The sequence below is a fragment of the Pleurodeles waltl genome, chromosome 4_1, assembly GCF_031143425.1.
Source record: "Pleurodeles waltl isolate 20211129_DDA chromosome 4_1, aPleWal1.hap1.20221129, whole genome shotgun sequence".
Lineage (NCBI taxonomy): Eukaryota > Metazoa > Chordata > Amphibia > Caudata > Salamandridae > Pleurodeles > Pleurodeles waltl.
In genome coordinates, this window is record NC_090442.1 from 397,604,303 (window position 1) to 397,626,701 (window position 22,399).

At 44.3% G+C, this 22,399-nt stretch overlaps 1 protein-coding gene across 3 annotated transcripts in view; it reads left to right on the plus strand.

Moving 5' to 3' along the window:
* The window catches only part of STK38L (serine/threonine kinase 38 like), a 402,183-nt gene that overhangs the window by 150,933 nt on the left and 228,851 nt on the right, over positions 1-22,399 (plus strand). For all 3 annotated transcript variants that reach the window (XR_011202284.1, XM_069228620.1, XM_069228621.1), the window contains exon 3: positions 15,379-15,430. Coding sequence is in view for 2 of the 3 variants with exons in the window: in XM_069228620.1 (XP_069084721.1) it covers positions 15,379-15,430 (52 nt within the window). In the remaining variant the exon portion in view is untranslated. The remainder of the gene's footprint in view (positions 1-15,378; positions 15,431-22,399) is intronic.

Sequence of the window (22,399 nt, forward strand, 5' to 3'; positions counted from 1 at the left end):
GAGAAAGGGGTACTCTCAGTTTAACCACAACACTCCCTAAGATGTCTCACTCTTGAGTCCATGTGTAAAGGCTGCCACAAATCACCTTTTACTGTTTGGGTTTTTGGTGAGGTGCTGCTTATGAACCGGAAGGGTTGAGACGACAGTTGCGACTTGTTGTAGGACAGGCATAGTCGCCTACAAACATAAGTACTGTCATCCTTAAGCCTGCAGTCCTGCATAGAGCAAGAGTCAAACTACGACAGGTTCTGATTCAGATGTTTGAGAAGGGGGCGCATGTGCCATTCTTGATGATATTACGCATGCTAAGTCTGCTAGCTTCCTACATTCTGTTGGTCGTTTGCACACTGTGGCACATGGGGGCCCTTCAGTCGTGCCTCCACAGGCAATAGTTCCAACATGATGACAACCCTCAAAGCTGTATCCCAATCGAGACACATTGCTGGCGATCTCCGGTGATAGATCGTGGAAGATAATCTGTACAAAGGAAAGCCATTCCAGCTTCCTCAGCTGGTGAAAACAGTTATCATGGATGCCTTCATCCTTGAATGGGGAGCTCTTCTAGTGGAAATTGAAATTAGAGGGCCCTGGTCTCCAGAAGAAGAGATGTTTTACCTCAATCTGTTGGAATTCCGGGCGATGTGGCTGGTTCTCAAATGCTCTCTCTCTCCTTCGTGACAAGTCTGTTCAGATCTTTGTAGACTGTATGTATGCAATAAGTCATGGAGAGCAGGGTAGCATCTTCCTTGCTGGGAAGCTCTGCAGGTCTGAGTACTCCGGCCAGATGATTGGCTATCCGCTATATGTGATCGCGGAGCCCAGGACTAGTGTACGAGCGAACATTCTCAGTCTGCGTCATCCCACTGATGAGTGGCATCTACACCTGATGGTGGTCCAGTACATCTTCTCTTTCTGTGGTGCCTCCTCCTGTAGACCTATTTGCCCCTCATGAGAGCATGCACTGCCTGAAATTCTGTGCTCTCCAGTATCCACTGCAGGAGCATTGGGGGACGCGTTTCACTTTTTTCCTCCAATACCCACGATTACTTTTTGAGGGAAACACGACTTGACCCGCCCCAAGCATCCTTACAGACCTAGAATGGCCTGTAGGCTGTGTAGGAAAGATGAAAGGCAAAGGAGCGCACAAGAGTACATCATCAAGGTGGATAATCCTGCACATCAAAATGTGCTATGCCCTAACAGACAAGAACCCTCCAGAATATATAATGGCTCATTCCGCTGGAGCTAATTCTTCTACCTCTGCACTGGTGAGGGGTATGTCTGTTGCAGAAATCTGCAAGGTGGTGACATGGGCCTCCCTTAACACTTTTGCAAAGCAGTACTGTTTGGTCTCTGAAGCGAGGAGGGAAGGCTACCTTGCACGTGTAATCTTTCAAGATTTTTTGGTATCTCATACACCCACCTCCTGGTCTGGTACTGCTTGGGTGGGGGTCTGTTCAAATGGTGTGGAATCAGCAGGTAGACTTATCTATATAAAGACATAGTAACTTACCTTCTGTAGCTATCTTTCTAGTAGATGATGTTTTTTTCGTACAGATTTCTCACCGACCCACCTGTTTCCTCATTGCATGGCTGGTCATTAAGCGTGTCCTCTTCATAAGGTCCCAATATCCTATAAACTTCTGCACCTGTCTTTCTGATGTTAGTCTCATTTTTCTGCCTTGAAGGCGCATTATAAAAAAGAATGGATCTGATACGAATGTCAGTACTCGGACGGGTGGGTGTGTGGGTGGGCGGTTGGTTGGGGCGGAGGGGGGGGCTGTATGGTTCCAGTGACATCGTATGGACTCCCCTCCCGGTGCCTAAGTGAAGCCTGAGCCGCCTACCAGCATGGAGAGTTACTGAAAAGTTTTCAAATTCAGTCTGATACTTCGCATATTGCGAAGCTGAGGAATCTGAAGGTAGAGTGTCCACTGCAATTTGACCTGTCTCAACACAATTCATGAGGTAGGTTGCAAAATGTAACTCACTTCGCTTTGATGCCATCACAGGTATGGTGGCATGCTCATATTAGCATAACACTGTGCCTTTGATAGCATTTTAATAGGGTAAACGTTTTTCTTGTTTTTAAATGCACCTCTTTTTCTTAAAGTAAATGGGCCTTTAAAAAATGTACTTTAAAAAAAAAAGAAAATTAGGTTAGTGTTTGCAGTGGTCACTTCGACTACTGTCCACTCCCCTTTTTTTATTTTTTATGTTTTTAATACAAAGCACAAGGAGTTTGGGAATGCGTTACCATTGCCTTTGAAGAGTCTTTAACCTGTCAATGATTTGCAACCAAAACACAGTCGCAAACCATTGATGCATAGCATTCCAAACTGCAGTTTTGAAGAGACACCCTAAGCATGCTCCTTCCAAATTGTGATTCATGATACATTACATAAACATAAGTGTTAGAAATAGGGTCTCTAGTTGGCAGAGGTATACACCCTTGTCCAAGTAGGGGATACATTCCTATTCTGGGTAAGTCACACACAATCCAAATTATCCTGTGCCCACCCTCTGGTAGCTTAGCCCTGAGCAGTCAGGCTTAACTTAGAAGGGAATGTGTAAAGTATTTGTACAATAATTCCCACAGTGACATAGTGAAAACACCACAAAAATACATCGTACAAGTTTAGAATAATATAAGATATTTATCTGTTTAAATTAAGGTCAAAAGATAAAGATTCAATAAGCACAAGTTGAGATCACTTTTGCAAGATTAAAAAGAGTCTTAAATCTTAGAAATCAACAGTTGTCTCTTGTTTGTACAAAGTACCTGGTTTTCGTCAAAATTACCATGCGCGAAGACCGCAGAGGAGATGCGTAGAAAAACAAGGTGTGCATCAGATTTTCTGGCGTGGCACAGATGATGCATCATTTTTTACACGCTGCAGGGGGCTTTGCGTTGATTTCCAGCACGCAGTCTGGCTTCCTCACTGCGATGCTGGGATCTTTTGACGCCCAGGGACGATGCAGGGAAAATCCTGGGCATGCGGAGCGATGTCACAGGCATTGCATTGATCCAGTACACAATGTGGCGAATTTTCTGTCGCACAATAGGCGCTGCATCGATTCTTCACTCAGGAAGTTGGGCTACGTCGTTACAGTTTGGCAGTGCGTTGATCCGGTAGGGCTGTGCGTTAAATTTCCAGTCCCAACGCAGGTGCTGTGTCCATCTTCTCTCTGGAAGTCGGGCTGCGTTCCGGTTCGCTGTGCGGAGATTTTCTCGTTGCAAGGCAGGCTGTGCGTCCTTTCCGGCAGGCTGTGCATCAATTTTCGGTGCACAAGGAGTTTCCTTGAAGAGATTAAGTCTTTTTGGCCCTGAGACTTCAGAACCAGAAGGCAAGCTCAATCCAAGCCCTTGGAGAGCACTTCTCAGCAAATTCAGAGGGAAACAGGGCAACAGAATGGCAGCAGTCCTTCACAGCAAAGCGGCCCAGATGAGTCCTTTGGGCAGCCAGGGAGTACCTCTTGACAGGTTGCAGGTTCAGGTCCAGAAGTGTCTAAATTGGTGGAGTCAGAGACCCAGTTTATGTACCCCAAAATGCCTTTGAAGTGGGTGAGACTTCAAAGATTGGTTTTGAAGTGCACAAGGTCCCCTTTCAGTACAGGTCTGTCTGCCAGGGTCGCAGTAGGGGTTTGGTAGTCCATTGTGCGACGGCAGGCCACTGTCCTTTGAAATGTAAGTGTCAGGCCCTCCACCCTGCCAGCCCAGGAAGACCCTTTCAGTATGCAGATGAGTGCAGGTGTGACTGAGTATCTTGTGTTTGTCTGGGTGAAATGCACAAGGGAGCTGTCAACCAGCCCAGCCCAGACGTGGATTGGAGACAGGCTGTAAGGCACAGATGGATTTTAAGTGCAGGGAAATGCTCACTTTCGAAAAGTGGCATTTCTAAAATAGTAATATAAAATCCAACCTCACCAATAAGCAGGATTTTCTGTTACTATTCTGGCCATGCTAAATATGACCTGGCTACCCCTTTCTGATCAGAATCTACCACTCAAACAGTATATGAGGGTAGCCCTAATGCTATCCCATGAAAGGAGCAGGCCTCACAGTGGTGGAAAAAGAATTTAGGAGTTTTCCACTACTAGGACATATAAAACACACCTGTATATGTTCTGCTTTTTACCTACATAACACTCTGCCCTATGGGTGACCTAGGGCCTACCTTAGGGGTAACTTATATGTAGAAAAAGGGGAGTTTAGGGCTTGGCAAATGCTTTCTAATGCCAAATCGAAGTGGCAGTGAAACTGCACACATGGGCCTTGCAATGGCAGGCCTGAGACATGGTTAAGGGGCTACTTACGTGGGTGGCACAACCAGTGCTGCAGACCCACTAGTAGCATTCAGTCTTCTGGGCACATGTAGTGCACTTTACTAGAGACTTACAAGGAAATCAAATATGCCAATTAGGAATGAACCAATGTTATCATGTTTAAGAGATAGAGCATGTGCACTTTAGCACTGGTCAGCAGTGGTAAAGTGCGCAGAGCCCTAAAGCCAGCAATAAACCGTGTCAGAAAAGTGGAAGGAGGCAGGCAAAATGTTTGGGGATTACCATCCTAGGGCTGTCAGGTCTAACAATAAGCCATGCAAAATTAGTAACAACGGGCAGAGTATGTAACATGAGCGCAGTTGCATGACAACATAAGACCCACTACTCAAATGAAGGACACAACTTCGCTACCACAATTAGAGCACCACTAAATAAAGAATATATGAATGCCTAAAAAAGACAAGATGGTAAATAACAGCCAGGCATGGTTAGGAAGAGCTTGAGACATCGCTGGTAATGGTGATAAATACTCATTGTGGACAGATGCTGCCTTTGTAAATGTTGTAATTGTGTCAGAAAACTCAAAGCATAGCTGCATGTGAATCTTGAAGGGATCTCTGCTCTCACAGACACCGTCCAGACTCCTGACTCTTATTAGGTTTCTCCTGTGACCAGCAGAATGTTTCACTGACAAAAAAGCTTAAAAACTAGCTTTGAGTCTGCCTAATAATTGCCATTGGTTGCCTTAGTGTCACATTTGTTTCCTTTCTTCTTATTGGTCACGCCCCCTTCTCGCTTCATACTTCCTACTGGGTCTTCAAGTGTGGAGCATGGACCAAGTATAGTTTCCTGCCTAGGGTCAGTGTCCTTCTACTGGCTGCCAGTTCCTGCAGGAACCTTTTAAGTTAAGTGCTTGTGTCTCCAGCCCCTTCTTCCACTTCCCCTTCATCTTCCATGCTCTCCCCCGGCCCACTGTCCATTGTGTTGCTCTTCCCTTCTTCCTCCCCCACACCTACGTCGTCTTGCTTGCCTCCCCACAATATCCCCACCCTCCGTTGTGTTGCTGCTCCCTCACCTATACCTCTTTTGTGTTGCTTGACCCCACTTTGTCTGTTATGTTGCTGCTCCCTCCTTTTCCACACCTCCCTCGTGGTGCTTGCCCCTCTGCCCTCTTCCCCATGCCTGTTTTTTTGTTTGCTCCCTACACCACCACCATGGTTTCCCCCTGCCCTCCCCCACGTTCCCGTCCCCCCCACAGACATTTAACAAAGCCAAATGCAAGTGTTATTTACTTTTCTTTAATGTTTTTAAAATTATTTCCCAGCAACGCAGATTTTTTTCCTTGTTTTTATTTTTTATTTTTTAAAGCCAGGTTGTACACAGTCTGCACTGCAGTGTAACATGTCACAAATATTTTACAAAGTGAATAGATCTCGCATAGGTGAAACCTATAGACTTTGCCAATGCTTGTTATGCGTTTGGAGCAGGCCAGTACTCTGGCTGCCCAAGAACAAGCTGACAAGTTTAAAGATTTAGATGCATTGCGGGCCATAGCTGGAGGATCGTACACTGTGTCATAAATAGTGCTGCTTGACCTCAGTGGGATCCAAAGCACCCTGTAATTGGTATTAATAAACTCTCTTATCGTAATAGTGTTGCAATGGTGGTGGGGATAAAAATGTACTAATCGCCTTCGGAAATAACTAGATATTTTCCCCTTATTGTTCTCTTTAATAAAGTGCAAATGCAGATTTCTTCTTCTATTTTACACATCTATGACCTGTTTAATGGACATGCTGTAGTAAGATGAGACATTCCTTTCCTTGAAAGCACTTGTTGCTTTGTTGTTGACAAATAAAAACAAACGGAGAACAGCAAAATCAAAAACATCTGTTTTTCTACAATGTGTCACTAGTCTTGACCCTCTGTTTCACTCTACAGTTGCAACTGCCACAGTGGGATGAACTTTTTTGTACTTTACAAATACATATCACTGCTCGATTTCACAGCATGGAGTACAGGATTGCCTTTTCCAGTAAAGCCACTGGTGGTGTTTGTTCTGCATCCACAAAAACAGTTGCAGTCAGTCTATCCTCCTATAAACCTCACACATCCACAAAAGTGGGATGCAGCGCCTGGTGAAATAGTGTGTTGTATTGGTATGTATGTCACGTTTATTAAAGCTTCATTTCTGACCACCAGAAGATATTTGTTTCATTCGCCCTTTCTAGGTAGAGCGTAGCAGCGCGTAAGCGCTGATATTCAATTATCTGTCTGTGGGCTTTAACAATGCTCACCTCACACCCATCACTTTCATTTGTTCCTGGGCTTGCCTTTCAAAAATCTCTTGATGATGTTGGTAAATGCTATACGTTTGTCCCGCCTTGAGCCTGGTTTGTTACTGTCCTGAAGACACCCTGTTACACGTATTATTGCACTATCACCCATATACTTCAGTGTGGGCGAACTACTTTTCTCTTGTGTCTCTCCCCTTCGCATCGCGTGGCGATGGCAGGTTCAAGCTCAAACTCCTTTAGTGGTATTACAGCGCTTTGCATGAGCACTAGTTACATCGCAAAGCTCTTAAAATGTAACTCTGCGTCACCACTGTACATAACAAGGACTCTGATACTTACTAATGCTACCGCCCATTCCTTTTTTATTAACGTTTTCCCTAAAATGTTTTGTAAGCGCTGGTTCCTTATCTTCAGTCTGAAGGTTTGTGGGCGGAACCTGAACACTGCTGTTACTGAAAAGTTCTAACTTATAGTTTCAGCCCTTGGGTGTGCGGGAGGATTTAGTACACTATCAGCATGAAGTGCCCCCCAACACCCCGGCTTTCTCCCGCAGGATTAAGTCTGCAGTGGTGACTCGGAGAATATTCACATCCACTCTTACTTACCGATGTCCTCATTTGAGCACCCTCGTCCCAGAAATCTTGCACTGCTTTCCTATTAAGCCACTCACAACTTCAAGGTAAAAAAGCGCCCCCTAAAAAAAACTGCTCCTGCCTGCAGCATCTCGTCCCGTTAGCGACCTTGACGAAAATGCATGTAACTCTGGTGCCCGGGAAGCCCCTCATATTGTGTGTTCTCGATTAGCTGATTCAAAACAACAGCCAATAGGAATAAAGTGTGCCCATCTCCCAATTATGCCCGAGGTACACAGGAAATAAAAAGTGTGTTCGCCCCCAATCATTTGTTCACACCTTGTTGTGGGAGAGCCAAGCCGTGGGGCTCTGGGTTCCGGACATTCTGAGGTAAGTGGGTGGTCCGTGACTGTGCCATTAGTCGCCAGACGCTGTATTGTGGAAGCACGTATCGCTGTGCTTTGATCTGTTGTAGGTATTGTGGGCTTCTAACCACGGCCATCTCATGCCAATCACTTTCATTCTTTCCTGGGCTTGCCTTTAAAAAAAAATCCCTTGATGCTATTGGTATATATATGCTTTACATTTGTCCTGCCTTTGGGCGGTTTTGTTGTCGCCTTGCAGACTGCCCATGTTACATGGATTACTGCACGATTACCAATTTACTTCAGCGTGGGCAAACTATTATTTTTTTCTTTTGTCTCTCCCCTTTGTGCTGCATGGCCGCCATGGCGCTCAGAGCACTAACAGGCACAACAGCGTGAACTCTATTGGCGGTATTTGGTGCTGGTCACATTGTTAACAGTTAGCTAATCCGAGTCATTTCTTGTGGCTCTCCCATTAAAAGAATTGAAATTGGTAAATGGTTTACGAAAAACCGAAATCCTCACAGCGAAAGCGTACAATTTTCACTGCATTCGGGAAACCCCTGCCATAATGCTTTTCAGTACATTACTTTTACAAAACATTTTTGCTCTTAACCTGTGTGGGTCCTAGGGCAATGGGGCCACCCTCAAAACATTTACTATGGCGTGCTCTTTCTGTCTACATCATCTCTGGGTTCAAACACTGTTAATGGGAACTCCAAAATAATAACCACCATTCTTTATCCTTTTAAGCTCTTTCATGGCTGGAACATTTGTTTTATAGCTAGGAGAAGTTGTTTTATGGGCCTTGTTTGTAATATCCTTGCAATAGTCCTGCTAGCCTTGAACATGTGTAATGCACTAAGTCTCCCATTCTTTTTTCATGTGTTTATGCTCTTTAAGAGCTGTCTGTATGGGTACATGACCATGTTTCGTCTAAATGCTAATTTTATTGTGATGTTCTCTAGAGGCTGTTCTGAGCATTGCAGTCAACATTCCATAATCATAATATTCGCAACACAAAAACTCAATGGGACCACCTTCAAAATGCTCTTTCTGTCTGCAGCATCTCTGGGTCCCCACACTAGATTAGTCGGGTCCCCAAAATAATAATCCCTTCCACCATTTAGAATCTTTTAAGCTTTCTCAGGGCTAGAAGTTTTGTTTTACAGCCGGGACACGTTTTGTTTTAAAGGCCTTGTTTGTAATATCATTGCAAATGTATCTAAAGCCACACATGCCATCGAATGGATAATGTTACTTACCCTGTAAGCATCTGTTTTTGGTATGTAGTACTGTAGGTTCACATGTGCCCTCTCTCCTCCCCGGACGCCTGTGGCCATTGTAGAATACTTTTATATATTTACTTTTAGCATGGACATCTTTCCTTACAATTACCTTTCACTCCTCTCTTACCCTCCTGCGGGAAAACAATAGTCAGTGCCCAGGCACAATATCACCAGATGCTTAAAAGGTAGGTAATATAATCCTTCCCTACCGACCCTAGAAACCAAAATATTTACTGAAGATGCAGCAAACTGCCTGGGTACAGTAATGATTAACACTTGCAGATCAGTCCCTGCAGACTCAAAATAATAATGTATAATGCCTGTATTGATGTCACATTATAGAAAAGATTGAATTATAGTTGCTCGCTAAAGCATCTGATTAATTCAAAGGACTACATAGGAAGCTGTCCTTGGTGTGTGTGGGGGGGTGGGGGGGGTCAAATGGCCTCTGTCCCCCAATTCCCATCTTGGATTGAATGCTTGTAAACTATCCCCACTGCTGGGAGTGCAAGTGAAAGAACTCCCTTTGGAACCATTCACTCCAGGAAGGAAAACAAGACAGATGTTTCCTCTCACTGTTGATTTTAGCACTAATATTAGAACTAAATTGGGTTAGGGAAGATGCACTAATTAGATAGCTCCGTTGGTGCTCAGTGTGAAAAGAGAATATTGTAAATAGATGATCAGTATATTGTAGCTCCCGTCACATCTTTTGTCAGGATCCTTTCACTCTTTCAGCTATTTGGGAATTGCTCTGCATTCAGCATTAACAAGCATACATCAGTACTGTATGCTAGGATCACATGGCAGGCTACGTCCTTCCCTTCCCAGTAGCAAGTGAATGTTTTACATATTTGGGAATCTTAACTACAAAAAGTTCAGAATTCCGCAGACTTAATCTGTCTTTGTTTCAAAGAGCTGTTCAACACTAGTGTCCGCTTCCCCTTTCACTTTAGGAGCAGCCCTCTTTGTACAAGATGATAGTGCTCCACCAGTGCTTTTACATATTGCACAATGTGCCAAAATGGCTACTTGCGAATATTTTGCAAAGGATTGATATACTTTAAACACTGTGGGAACTGGGGCCCTTCACTAATTTCTATAGACACAATGTCATATGGGATTTATTAACGGAGAGTCATGATTCCAGATCTAGAGAAGTATTATTGGCATCCCACCTAATGATACTAAACATAAGGTATTTGCATCTCAACAAGAACCTTCAAACAAATTGATAGGTTTGGGTGAGGCTGTTTACCATGCTTCACTATTAGGCTCTATAACACCTGAGAATCTGGCACCTCACATAGCTACAGTGATCACGGTGTGAAGGGTGGCCACTAGAATATTCTTATGGGAATATAAATTAATGGGTTTTACTCATCCCTGGACAGGAAAGGACTAGGCGAACTGACACAGGTTTTTGCAGGTAGGACCTTGTAGGGATTTCTTTTCGGGGAGATAGGAGATATTTGAAGATCTGACGGACTGCGGTCCTTTGCACAGCTCTTGAAGGCACACCTTACATGTACATACAGAATCCCAAATATTGGATGGTGCCCCACAGAATCATCTTCGTGCAACTGGCTTGGATGGCAGTCTGAGTAACTTAATAGGCCTGGATTATCAGGGCCCTGGGAACCCCCAAAATATTGAGGGCCTAATGGATGACAGACTTGGGAGAACTTGAAAATTCAGACTAAAGTCCTGAATCCGGCCTAATATGCCCACCTAGGCTGAAATGATTAGGAAAAATGAAGTCTTGTGTGTTCGAGTGGGTGTGGACAGACCGCAGCATTCCCACAAATGAAGTAGTTCTGGAATGAGATTCATAAATGTTTAAACAAAATACTTGATTTGAAGCCAAAGCCAAATACTAAACTATGAATATTAGGACTACGGGGAGATGTCATGCTCACAAAATATAGTAGAAGGCTATATAATTTGAGACTTATGTTTGCTCATGGAGACACGGCTAGACTTAGTGAAAGTCTATTGATCTCGAACCTGACTCACAGGCAGTTCATTATGGATTGATGTATGCTCACTGAAGTGCACACATATGAAGGTAGAGGTTGACATAGGAAATACTGCTCATCCAAAATTGGGCATAAATAAAAATTACCCTTATCCATCAAGTATTCTCTGGCACACAAGCTGTCTGACATTCTAGAGTACTGTGCATCCAAACGGATGGTCGGTTAAGGAAAAAGCAGAATTGCTTGCGGTTTAGTGCTGGCAAGACTGAAATGAGTGTTACCCTGGAGGCACCCACTAGCGGTGAGGCCAGAATGAGATTGAGTGCCCCTTTATTACTGCCACTGTGTTTTAAAGGCATACGGTTCAGGAGTACAATGCACAATTACTGATCAGTGGGCTTTTGACGGCCACAGGTGTTGCTGGTGATAGGATGCACTTACCAACACTGACCTTACCTCAACCTCTTTGAGCATTCCTTTTGGAGATTCTTGAATGCTAGATTCTTCCTAGTTCTTTACATTATTCGCCTTTTTATGCTTTCATCTGACCACGGCTTTGTACGACCCCGGAGCAATGGACATGGGGAGAAAGCAATTGTTTATTGAAAAAAGTGCCCAAATTGCAGTAGCAATGGCGTGACTTGAATGGTGACTTTAGGGACTATTGTGGACAGGAAACATTCCTCCATACAGTGTTAAAGGGATGAGTCCATTTGAACTGTAGAAAACAAAACCAAAAACATGACTAAAACAAATGAAGTATTCTATAATGCTGTTGTAAGCAGACGTGCACAGCAGGAGAATAATGGATTGCACGATAATAGCAGAGTCATTACGAGTTTCTTTAAAGTTGAATACCTCCTAAAGTGCATTTGCCTATTTTTATGGCAAAGTGCAAGCCACATTAGGTGGTCCATTGTCTGCTACTACAACTTGCAGTAAGTGTTATGTATCTTGGATGGTATTGGAGTATAAGGAGAAAAACAAGATGTAGATTTGTGGATAAAGAGGGGGATGGTTAAAGACCTAAGGATTTAGGAGAATATTTTGGAATAGAGGAATTGGATGTCAAAAAGAACACAAACCAACAAACTAGGGAAGGCATCTAAAAGATATAGAAAGTTGGAAGAATTTTTGACTGGTGTCTCCTTTCTCTTGATGCTAACTCTTTTATGTTGTGATGTAGAATGTTATGCTGCTGGTTAACCCCTTCACTGCCATGCCTTTTCCGCACCAGTGCTGAGCCTTTTTTGGGCTGTTTGGGGCAGTTCGCGCTTAAGCCCTCATAACTTTTTGTCCACATAAGCTACTCATGCCAAATTTGTGTCTTTTTTTCCAACATCCTATGGATTCTAGAGGTACCCAGCATTGTGTGTTCTCCTGAAAGAGACCAAGAAATTAACCAAAATACAGTGAAAATTTATTTTATTTTTAAAAAGGGGGAAAAAGGGCTGCAGAAGAAGGCTTGTGGTTTTTTCTCTGAAAATGGCATCAACAAAGCGTCTGCAGTGCTAAAATCACCATCTTCCCAGCTTTCAGGAACAGGCAGACTTGAACCAGAAAACCCAATTTTTCAACACAATTTTGGCATTTTACCGGGACAATACCCCATTTCTACTATTTTTTTGTGCTTTCAGACTCCTTCCAGTTAGTGACAGAAATGGGTGTGGAACCAATGCTGGATCCCAGAAAGCTACACATTCCTGAAAAGTAGACAACATTCTGAATTCAGCAAGGGGTAATTAGTGTAGATCCTACTAGGGTTTCCTATAGAAAATAACAGCTGAAATAAAAAAATATTGAAATTGAGGTGAAAAAAACAGCCATTTTTCTCTACGTTTTACTCTGTAACTTTTTCCTGCGATGTCAGATTTTTTTAAAGCAATATACCATTACGTCTGCTGGACTCTTCTGGTTGCAGGTGTATGTATGTATATATATATGTATATATATATGTATATATATATATATATATATATATATCTTATAGGTTCATCATGAACTCTAAGTACCCAGAGCCAATAAATGAGCTGCACCTTGCAATGGGTTTTCATTCTATACCAGGTATACAGAGATTAATTTGCTGAAACATAAAGCGTGAAAAATAGGTATCAAGAAAACCTTTCTATTTCCAAAATGGGCACAAGATAAGGTCTTGAAAAACAGTGGCTATTTGCACATCTCTAAATTCCGGGATGCCCATACTAGCATGTAAATTACAGGTAATTTCTCAAATAGACGTATTTTCTTTTTACACACTGTCCTACATTTGAAAGGAAAAAATGTAGAGAAAGACAAGGGGCAATAACACTTGTTTTGCTATTCTGTGTTCCCCAAAGTCTCCTGGTAAAAATGGTACCTCGCTTTTGTGGGTAGGCCTCTGGTTTTTTTTGGGGTTGGGGAGGGGGGGGGTGGAGGGCATCGGGGAGGGAGGACCTGCGTTTTTGGTCCTGGTGTCAGCAGCCATATAGGGAAACCTACCAAACTCAACATTTCTGAAAAACAGACACTCGAGGGAATCCAGGGAGGTGTGACCTGTGTGGATCCCCCAATGTTTTCTTACCAAGAATCCTCAGCAAACCTCAAATTTAGTTAAAAAATCACATTTTTCCCAACATTTCTGTGTGGCATCACAGCACCTGACAAATTTCCTACCACCCAATGATTCCCTCAGCAAAAGGGCAACATTTTTATCAGTATAGATGAGGCAATGCTGGATGGTAGGAATTTTGTGGATTCCTGCAGATTCCAGAAGGTTCCATCACAAAAATGTGGGAAAAATGTGTGATTTCCAGCAAAGTTGGAGGTTTGCAGGGCATTGTGGGTAAGAAAATGGTGCAGGGTGCATGTGAAGCACACCACCATGGAATCAACCAGATGTTTAGTTTTCAGATGTGTCTAGGTCTTGTGGATTTTTCTACATGGCAGCGTCCCAAAGTCCAAAGAGTGCAGCCCTCACCATTCCAAGTGGAACAATTGTGAGAGTTAGCCAAGCTCTCATGCCCCAAATGTGAAACCAAAATCCAAAATAATCAAATTTCCTCTTTCTTGCCGTGGAATAAGATGTTTTTAGTGTGCGGGGGGAGAGCTGAAAGACTGTTATCCCCTTCTGTTGGGGTGGGGGCATATCCATGCCCAAATTGATTGGTAGCAACCACCACACTATATTCTTTTTTTTTTTTTCTCTTTTTTTTATTTTTTTTTATTCCCTGGCATCTAGTAGACTTTCTGCCTCCCCCACCCCACCCGCGGTGTGTGGATCGGGGGTAATTGCCCCATCTGGTGGACAGAACAAATTTGGCCCCATTTATTTGTGGTGGGGGTATGGCCATTCCCCCACCCTCCTATTTTGAAGAAGAAAAAAAATCGTCTCTGGTGGGTTTTCAGATGGGCCTTCCAAAAATAGGCCGATCTGCCCCCAAGGGTGGTAGATATGTCCAACAGTAATATTCCCCCATGGAGAGGGACACTATCCCAAGGGGCTGCCCCCGCAAACAAAACACAAACACTAATCCCTGGTGGCTAGGTGGTTTCTGCTCCCCCACCACCCCACCTCAAGGTCAGATCGGCCTAATAGGCAGATATCTGCCCCAAGGGGAGCAGAAATAGCCTAAAATAAATTTGCTCCCCTTGCGTGGAATTGACGCCAAAAAAAAAAAAAAAAAATCTCTGGTGTCTATTGGTTTCTGCCCCGCAGATTGGCCTAATAAAAATAGGCCAATCTTCCCCCAAGGGGGGGGGGGGGGTGCAGAAATGGCCTAAATACAATATGCCCCCCAGGGGAGCGACCCTTGCCTAAGAGGTTGCTTCCCATTCCTAAAAAACATAAAGTAAACAAAAAAGATATATATCCCTGGTGGCTGGGGGTTTCTGCCCGGGTGGGGGGGATAGAAAAGTCCTAAAAATATTTTGTCCCCTCTGGGGAGTGGCCCTTGCCCAAGGGGCCGCTCCCCTTATGCGTAAGTATATAAAAAAAAGGGGTCACTCCCCACATATTACAAAAAATATATATATATATAAACAAAATGGCCTAAAAATAATGTCTAGTGGGCATTTCTGCTGCGATCGGGCAGCAGAAATTCTTGCAGAGACATGAAAGGAAAGGCTTTTCCTTTCCTTTCATGCCTCTGCCTGCTGAGCATTTCTTTTCCGCATCACTCTGGAAGCATGCTTCTAGCGTGCTGGGAGGTGACCTCTGATGAGGTCAGCACACGATCGCGTGCGGACGTCATGAGACGTCACTGGTGGGGTCGGGATGGAAGGGGAAGTGATTCCCCTTCCAGACCTGCCCTGGGGGGGTGGGAGGGAGCCCCTCGGGGGGAGCACCAGCGCTTCCCCGAGGGCCTATACCAGGACGTAGTGGTTACATCCGTAGCGCCTCAGCGCTGCACCATCGGACGTAACCACTACGTCCTTGGCAGGGAAGGGGTTAAAGAGGGAAGTGTCTTGGGCTTGAGTTTGCCTTATTACATGTCTGTTTGAGTAGATGTCTAGTATGTGGCTTAAATACATGATTGTCGTTGATGCCAGAGAAGATCATCATGAACATGCAAGATAACATTCTTTATTTTTGTATCCTTTGTATCTAGACAAAAGAAGTTGGAGCTCGCTATGGAAGAAGAAGGTCTTGCAGATGAAGAGGTAAATTGCTGTTTTGTTTGTGACTTCTCTTTTCAGACTAATAAATGCCTCTTGTACCTTTCAGAATTCTCTCCCAACAGCACTGTGTTTTTGTAATTAAGCCCCTTCATGTACATAATACTCAAGAAAAAAATCCTTATTTTATAAATCCTTAATGAGCATTCATTTTTTTCTGACCGCCATACTATAGACAAGTTTCCTGCCTTTTGTCTTATTTTATTTGTCCAGTAATAACGGTGCCTCGAATACAGAAAAAACTCCTGTGCTTATTGATAACTCCCTGTACCCTTTATCAAAGGCCAAATCTAGTTTTAGTCATGAAAGGTAAATTGTAGTATTTGCTTTTCTCTCTGCTTCTCTCTGCTTGTTAGTAGCTCACAGGGTTTGAGTGAATATCCTTTCTCCTTATGGGGGATACCGGAACACTTTCTAATGGAGAGAACACACTTTCTCCAAATGTAAGAAAAGACTACTTATAGGCTGGCCTTAGGTTTTTTTAAGCACTTTAAAAGGGCACCTTAAACTTGTATAGTAGGAATTCCTCAACGTTTTACAAAAATCCTCTGCGGCAGCATTGGTACCAAAGCGGTCCTTATCGTCTTGGTAGATGGAAGACAATAAAAGGAAATTGCCACCTTAACATACCAACTCCTAATGAGGAAAACCGTTCTTGTCTGATAAGAAAACCAAGTCCAACATAGTCCTACCATGCTTGCTTCATGGTGATAGTTGGTCTTTGTTAAATTTTTGTGCTGTCTGAGCAGGATTCCTGGATACAAAGAGCTGCTGTCTTGATCTAAAATTCCATAGGTCATAAAATGTGAGGTCATATCTGCCATGATTGGAAATGGCGTGTGGATTAACTGAAGATGGGTAAAAGCATTCTTGTTGCTAGTGGCAGCTGGTGAACTTTGGAAGTGGTGGGGCATAAACTGGTATGTACAGCATGAAATTGTAATACATGATCATGGGAATGTCTATTCCTTGTGTGAGCCATATAATACTGCTGTATCATACAGGGTATGCGGGTTAGAGCTAATCAATTATCCATGCTAAGATAATGACTTTCTAAACAGTGGTGCCTCTGATAATGCACATTGTCGTCCTTGATTGCTATTTTGCCTACAATGATATTTCACATTAAAAAGTGCTGCTTAGATGAGGACAGGAAATAAAAGTTCTCATTAAGGTATCAGTGATTCTGAGGACTTAGAGTTAAAAACCAAAACGGGAGACTGTGCTGTATTCTCCCACAATAAAATGTCCAGTGAATTATTATGTACATGGTAAAAAAGCAATAAGGCCTGAAAAACAACCTTCTCAGTTCCTACCTAAAACATAACAGTGCTAAAAACATGAATTGCAAAATATTGTTTGGAAAGGCTGTACTGATTGTAAACAGATTATCCTGTATCTCGTTCAGTACATGGGAAGGAACATGGCTTTTCATTAGATATTGCTTGTTACAGCATTGCCCAATTTCTAAATGCATGCCTATTATCACAGTGAAATGAAATGCACAACAAACTTTCAACAACAGAAAAATTCTGTGCTCCATTTTATCTATGTGAAGAGTTGCTAATAGGACAGTCCTTCCCGCTGTTATTGTATTTGAAAGTTTAACTTTTGCAAGGGCTTGTGAGTGGGTGTGGTTACAAAAAACACAATTTATTACTTTGCATAATATGTACGGATTGAAAACTGAAAGACAGAAAAGAAGGGATCTTAGTGCAGTGGCGGCTTGCAGGGAATCCTGGGGCGATGCGGGGGGGAGGGGGTGATGCTCCTCGCCCTTGTGGAATAGCCACCCCTGAGTGGCACAAGTATGCAAGATAAGAAGCAATAATTCACGACATTGACCAAACACGGTGCATTCGGACTAATTCTGATCATTGCAGATAACTGTTGCAAAACATTGCTAATGTTAAATTGGTCAACTGTGCTGTTTTAATTTCATACCTTAGTGCAGGTCCAGACGTCACATGCCCCGGTATTGTTTTTCTCTCCAAGGAGAGGGTGGGGGAACATTTTGAGTCTGACGCAGGGCTTCTCTCTGCAACGCCCCATGATCGTCAATCTGCTGTGCGGCTGCTTGCTGGTCAGCACCACCCACCCACTAATATGAAAGTGAAGGGCTGTAAAACTGTAAGCCCCATGTCATTGTATCATTCGTGACTAGAGCCTGCGCACTGTAACTTCAGGAAGACCCTGGTTGCCTGGCCTTGCACGAGCATCAGGCAGCAAAGCATTTATCATTACTTTACATATGCCTACTGACAGTCGGAGTTATATTTATGTAAAAATGATAATGCGGTTGCCAAATAGGTGCGTGGGCGGAGCCTCAAAGTCCTCATCAAGAAACCGCTGCTGGTAGTTGCCCTTGAACGACTAGTAAGTTTGAGTGTTGGAGGTGGTGCGACTTGTAAGTGAAAAGAATGCCTGATTTGTGTTCGTATATCTAAGAGAATGAACGTACTGTGAGTTGTTCACAATAACTCGTTGTTCAAAAGGATGTGCAGGTTTATTCTCTGCCTCAGCTGTAGTGAGTTCAATGAAGAACTCCTGAAAAAGTAAATCTGTGTTCGATGGCATCTGTCGCTGTAGATACACATGGTATGCATGAGCTCGCCATCTGGTGTTGGGTCGGAGTGTTACAAGTTGTTTTTCTTCGAAGAAGTGTTTTCGAGTCACGGGACCGAGTGACTCCACCTTCTGTGCTCATTGCGCATGGGCGTCGACTCCATCTTCGATTGTTTTCTTTCCGCCATCGGGTTCGGACGTGTTCCTGTCGCTCCGAGTTTCGGAACGGAAAGTTAGCTGAAGACGGAAGATTTTCGACGGTATCGTTGCGATCCGGTTAGAGATAGACACATACGACGACGCGTTCAACATCGAAGCGCCTCGGTGCCCTTCGGGGTAGATTTCGGCACCCCGTCGGGGCCTAGTCGGCCCGACCGCGTGGAGGACAACGCCGATGGATCGGACCCCGTTTCGATTCTGCCCCGAATGCCACAACAAATATCCTTATACGGACCTACACTCGGTCTGTAATCTGTGCCTGTCACCCGAGCACAGCGAAGAATCCTGTGAGGCCTGTCGGGCGTTCCGGTCCCGAAAAACTCTGCGCGACCGTCGAGCGAGAAGACTCCAGATGGCGTCCACGCCAAAAGAGCGTCCACAGTTCGAGACAGAAGAGGAACAGGAGGAATCCTTTTCCATCCAGGATTCAGACTCCGACGAGCTACACTCTACAAGAACTGTGAGTAAGACGTCGAGATCAAACCTTAAAAAAGGAAAGAAGGCCCAGGGGACGCCACTGCCAACCGGCCATGGCTCCACCCAAATTCTCGGTGACCAACAATCGGCACCGAAAAAGGCCCATTCAGTGTCGAGATCGTCCGACTTCGGTCGAGACACCGGCACGCAGCCTCCTCGGGACCGAGAGAGTGCTAAACAGAAGCATCGACACCGAGAGTTCGGTGTCGACACCGATCGACGCCGAGACAGTGGCGCCGAAGACCATAGAGGCCAAGAGTTTTCGGCACAGAAAAAGAGGAAGGTTACCTCGGAGCCGAAAAAACAATCGACAGGGCTTTCGGAGCCGAAAAAAGCGACATCAGACCCTGTTTCTGGCTCCTATACCGAAGAGCATTCTATGTCTTCTCAAATGAAGAAACATAGATTTGAACAAGAACTGCAATCCACTGACGTGGATCACACGCAAAAGCGTATCTTTATTCAGCAGGGGACTGGGAAGATCAGTACCCTCCCACCTGTCAAACGAAAGAGAACGCTTCAGTTTACTCCTCAGCAACAAACAACACAAAAGGTAACACCTCCTCCCTCGCCTCCACCTGTAACTCCGGCTTCGCCAACTTACACCCCGTCACATTCGCCAGCTCACACCGCCATGAGCCACGACGACCAAGATCAGGATGCGTGGGACTTGTACGACGCACCAGTGTCTGATAACAGCCCAGACACATACCCAACTAGGCCATCACCACCGGAAGACAGCACAGCCTACTCGCAAGTGGTGGCTAGAGCAGCTCTATTCCATAATGTGGAACTACACTCGGAACAAGTAGAGGATGATTTTTTATTTAACACCCTCTCCTCAACCCACAGCTCCTACCAAAGCCTGCCGATGCTCCCAGGCATGCTACGCCATGCAAAGGACATTTTCAAGGAGCCAGTTAAAAGTAGGGCAGTGACGCCTAGGGTGGACAAAAAGTATAAGGCGCCTCCTACGGACCCTGTCTTCATCACCTCTCAGCTGCCACCAGACTCTGTGGTGGTAGGGGCTGCCAGAAAACGGGCAAACTCACACACTTCTGGGGATGCACCTCCCCCAGATAAAGAAAGTAGGAAGTTCGATGCAGCCGGGAAGAGGGTTGCTGTCCAAGCAGCAAACCAGTGGCGCATCGCAAATTCACAAGCGCTGCTAGCGCGATACGACAGAGCCCACTGGGATGAGATGCAGCATCTCATTGAACATCTCCCAAAAGATCTGCAAAAAAGAGCAAAACAGGTTGTTGAGGAGGGTCAAAACATTTCCAACAATCAAATACGCTCCTCCATGGATGCAGCAGACACGGCCGCAAGAACCATTAATACGTCGGTTACCATCCGTAGGCACGCATGGCTCAGAACGTCTGGATTCAAGCCAGAAATTCAACAGGCAGTGCTTAACATGCCAGTAAACGAGAAACTTCTGTTCGGTCCGGAGGTCGACACAGCTATAGAAAAGCTCAAGAAGGACACTGACACTGCCAAGGCCATGGGCGCACTCTACTCCCCGCAGAGCAGAGGAGCTTATAACACCTTCCGCAAAACACCTTTTAGAGGAGGGTTTCGGGGTCAGGCCACACAAGCTAGCACCTCACAGTCCGCACCGCCCACCTACCAGGGACAGTACAGGGGAGGTTTTCGGGGCCAGTATAGAGGGGGGCAATTCCCTAGGAATAGGGGAAGATTTCAAAGCCCCAAAACCACTACCAACAAGCAGTGACTCACATGTCACACACCCCTCCCACACAACACCAGTGGGGGGGAGGATACGTCAATATTACGAAGCATGGGACAAAATAACTACAGACACATGGGTCCTAGCAATTATCCAGCATGGTTATTGCATAGAATTCCTGCAATTCCCTCCAGACATACCACCAAAATCACAAAATTTAACAAAATACCATTCACAGCTTCTAGAGATAGAAGTTCAAGCACTACTGCAAAAAAATGCAATAGAATTAGTACCAAGCACACAAATAAACACAGGAGTTTATTCACTGTACTTCTTGATACCAAAAAAGGACGAAACACTGAGACCAATTCTAGACCTCAGAGTAGTAAACACATTCATCAAATCAGACCACTTTCACATGGTCACACTACAAGAAGTGTTACCATTGCTCAAAAAACACGACTACATGACAACCCTAGACCTCAAGGACGCATATTTCCATATACCAATACATCAATCACACAGGAAATATCTAAGGTTTGTATTCAAAGGAATACATTACCAATTCAAAGTATTGCCTTTTGGTTTAACAACCGCTCCAAGAGTATTCACAAAATGCCTAGCAGTAGTCGCTGCACACATCAGAAGGCAGCAAATACATGTGTTCCCGTATCTAGACGACTGGCTAATCAAAACCAGTTCGCTCACACAATGCTCAAACCACACAAATCAAGTCATACAAACCCTCTACAAACTAGGGTTCACCGTCAACTTTGCAAAATCAAACATTCTGCCAAGCAAAGTACAGCAATATCTAGGAGCCATAATAGACACGACAAAAGGAGTAGCAACGCCAACTCCACAAAGGATCCACAATTTCAACAGGGTCATTCAACACATGTCTCCAAACCAAACAATACAAGCAAGAACAATACTACAGCTCCTAGGCATGATGTCCTCATGCATAGCCATTGTCCCAAACGCAAGACTGCACATGAGGCCCTTACAACAGTGCCTAGCCTCACAGTGGTCTCAAGCACAGGGTCACCTTCTAGATCTGGTGTTGCTAGACCGCCAAACTTACCTCTCGCTTCTATGGTGGAACAGTATAAATTTAAACATAGGGCGGCCTTTCCAAGACCCAGTGCCAGAGTACGTATTAACAACAGATGCTTCCATGACAGGGTGGGGAGCACATCTCAATCAACACAACATAAGAGGACAATGGAACATACATCAAACAAAACTGCATATAAATCATCTAGAATTATTAGCAGTTTTTCAAGCACTAAAAGCTTTCCAACCAATCATAACCCACAAATACATCCTTGTCAAAACAGACAACATGACAACGATGTATTATCTAAACAAACAAGGAGGAACACATTCAACGCAGTTAAGCTTGTTAGCTCAAAAAATATGGAAGTGGGCAATCCACCATCAGATTGGTCTAATAGCACAGTTTATTCCGGGGATCCAGAATCAGCTGGCAGACAATCTCTCTCGAGATCACCAGCAAGTCCACGAATGGGAAATCCACCCACAGATTCTGTACACCTACTTCACACTCTGGGGAACACCACAAATAGACTTATTTGCAACAAAAGAGAACGCAAAATGCCAAAACTTCGCGTCCAGATACCCACACAAGCAATCCCAAGGCAATGCCCTATGGATGAACTGGTCAGGAATATTTGCTTACGCTTTTCCTCCTCTCCCTCTCCTTCCTTACCTAGTAAACAAATTGAGTCAAAACAAACTCAAACTCATTTTAATAGCACCAACTTGGGCAAGACAACCCTGGTACACAACACTGCTAGATCTGTCTGTAGTACCACACATCAAACTGCCCAACAAACCAGATCTGTTAACGCAACACAACCAACAGATCAGACACCCGGACCCAGCATCGCTGAATCTAGCAATCTGGCTCCTGAAATCCTAGAATTCGGACACTTACAACTTAGCCAAGAGTGTATGGAAGTCATAAAGCAGGCCAGAAG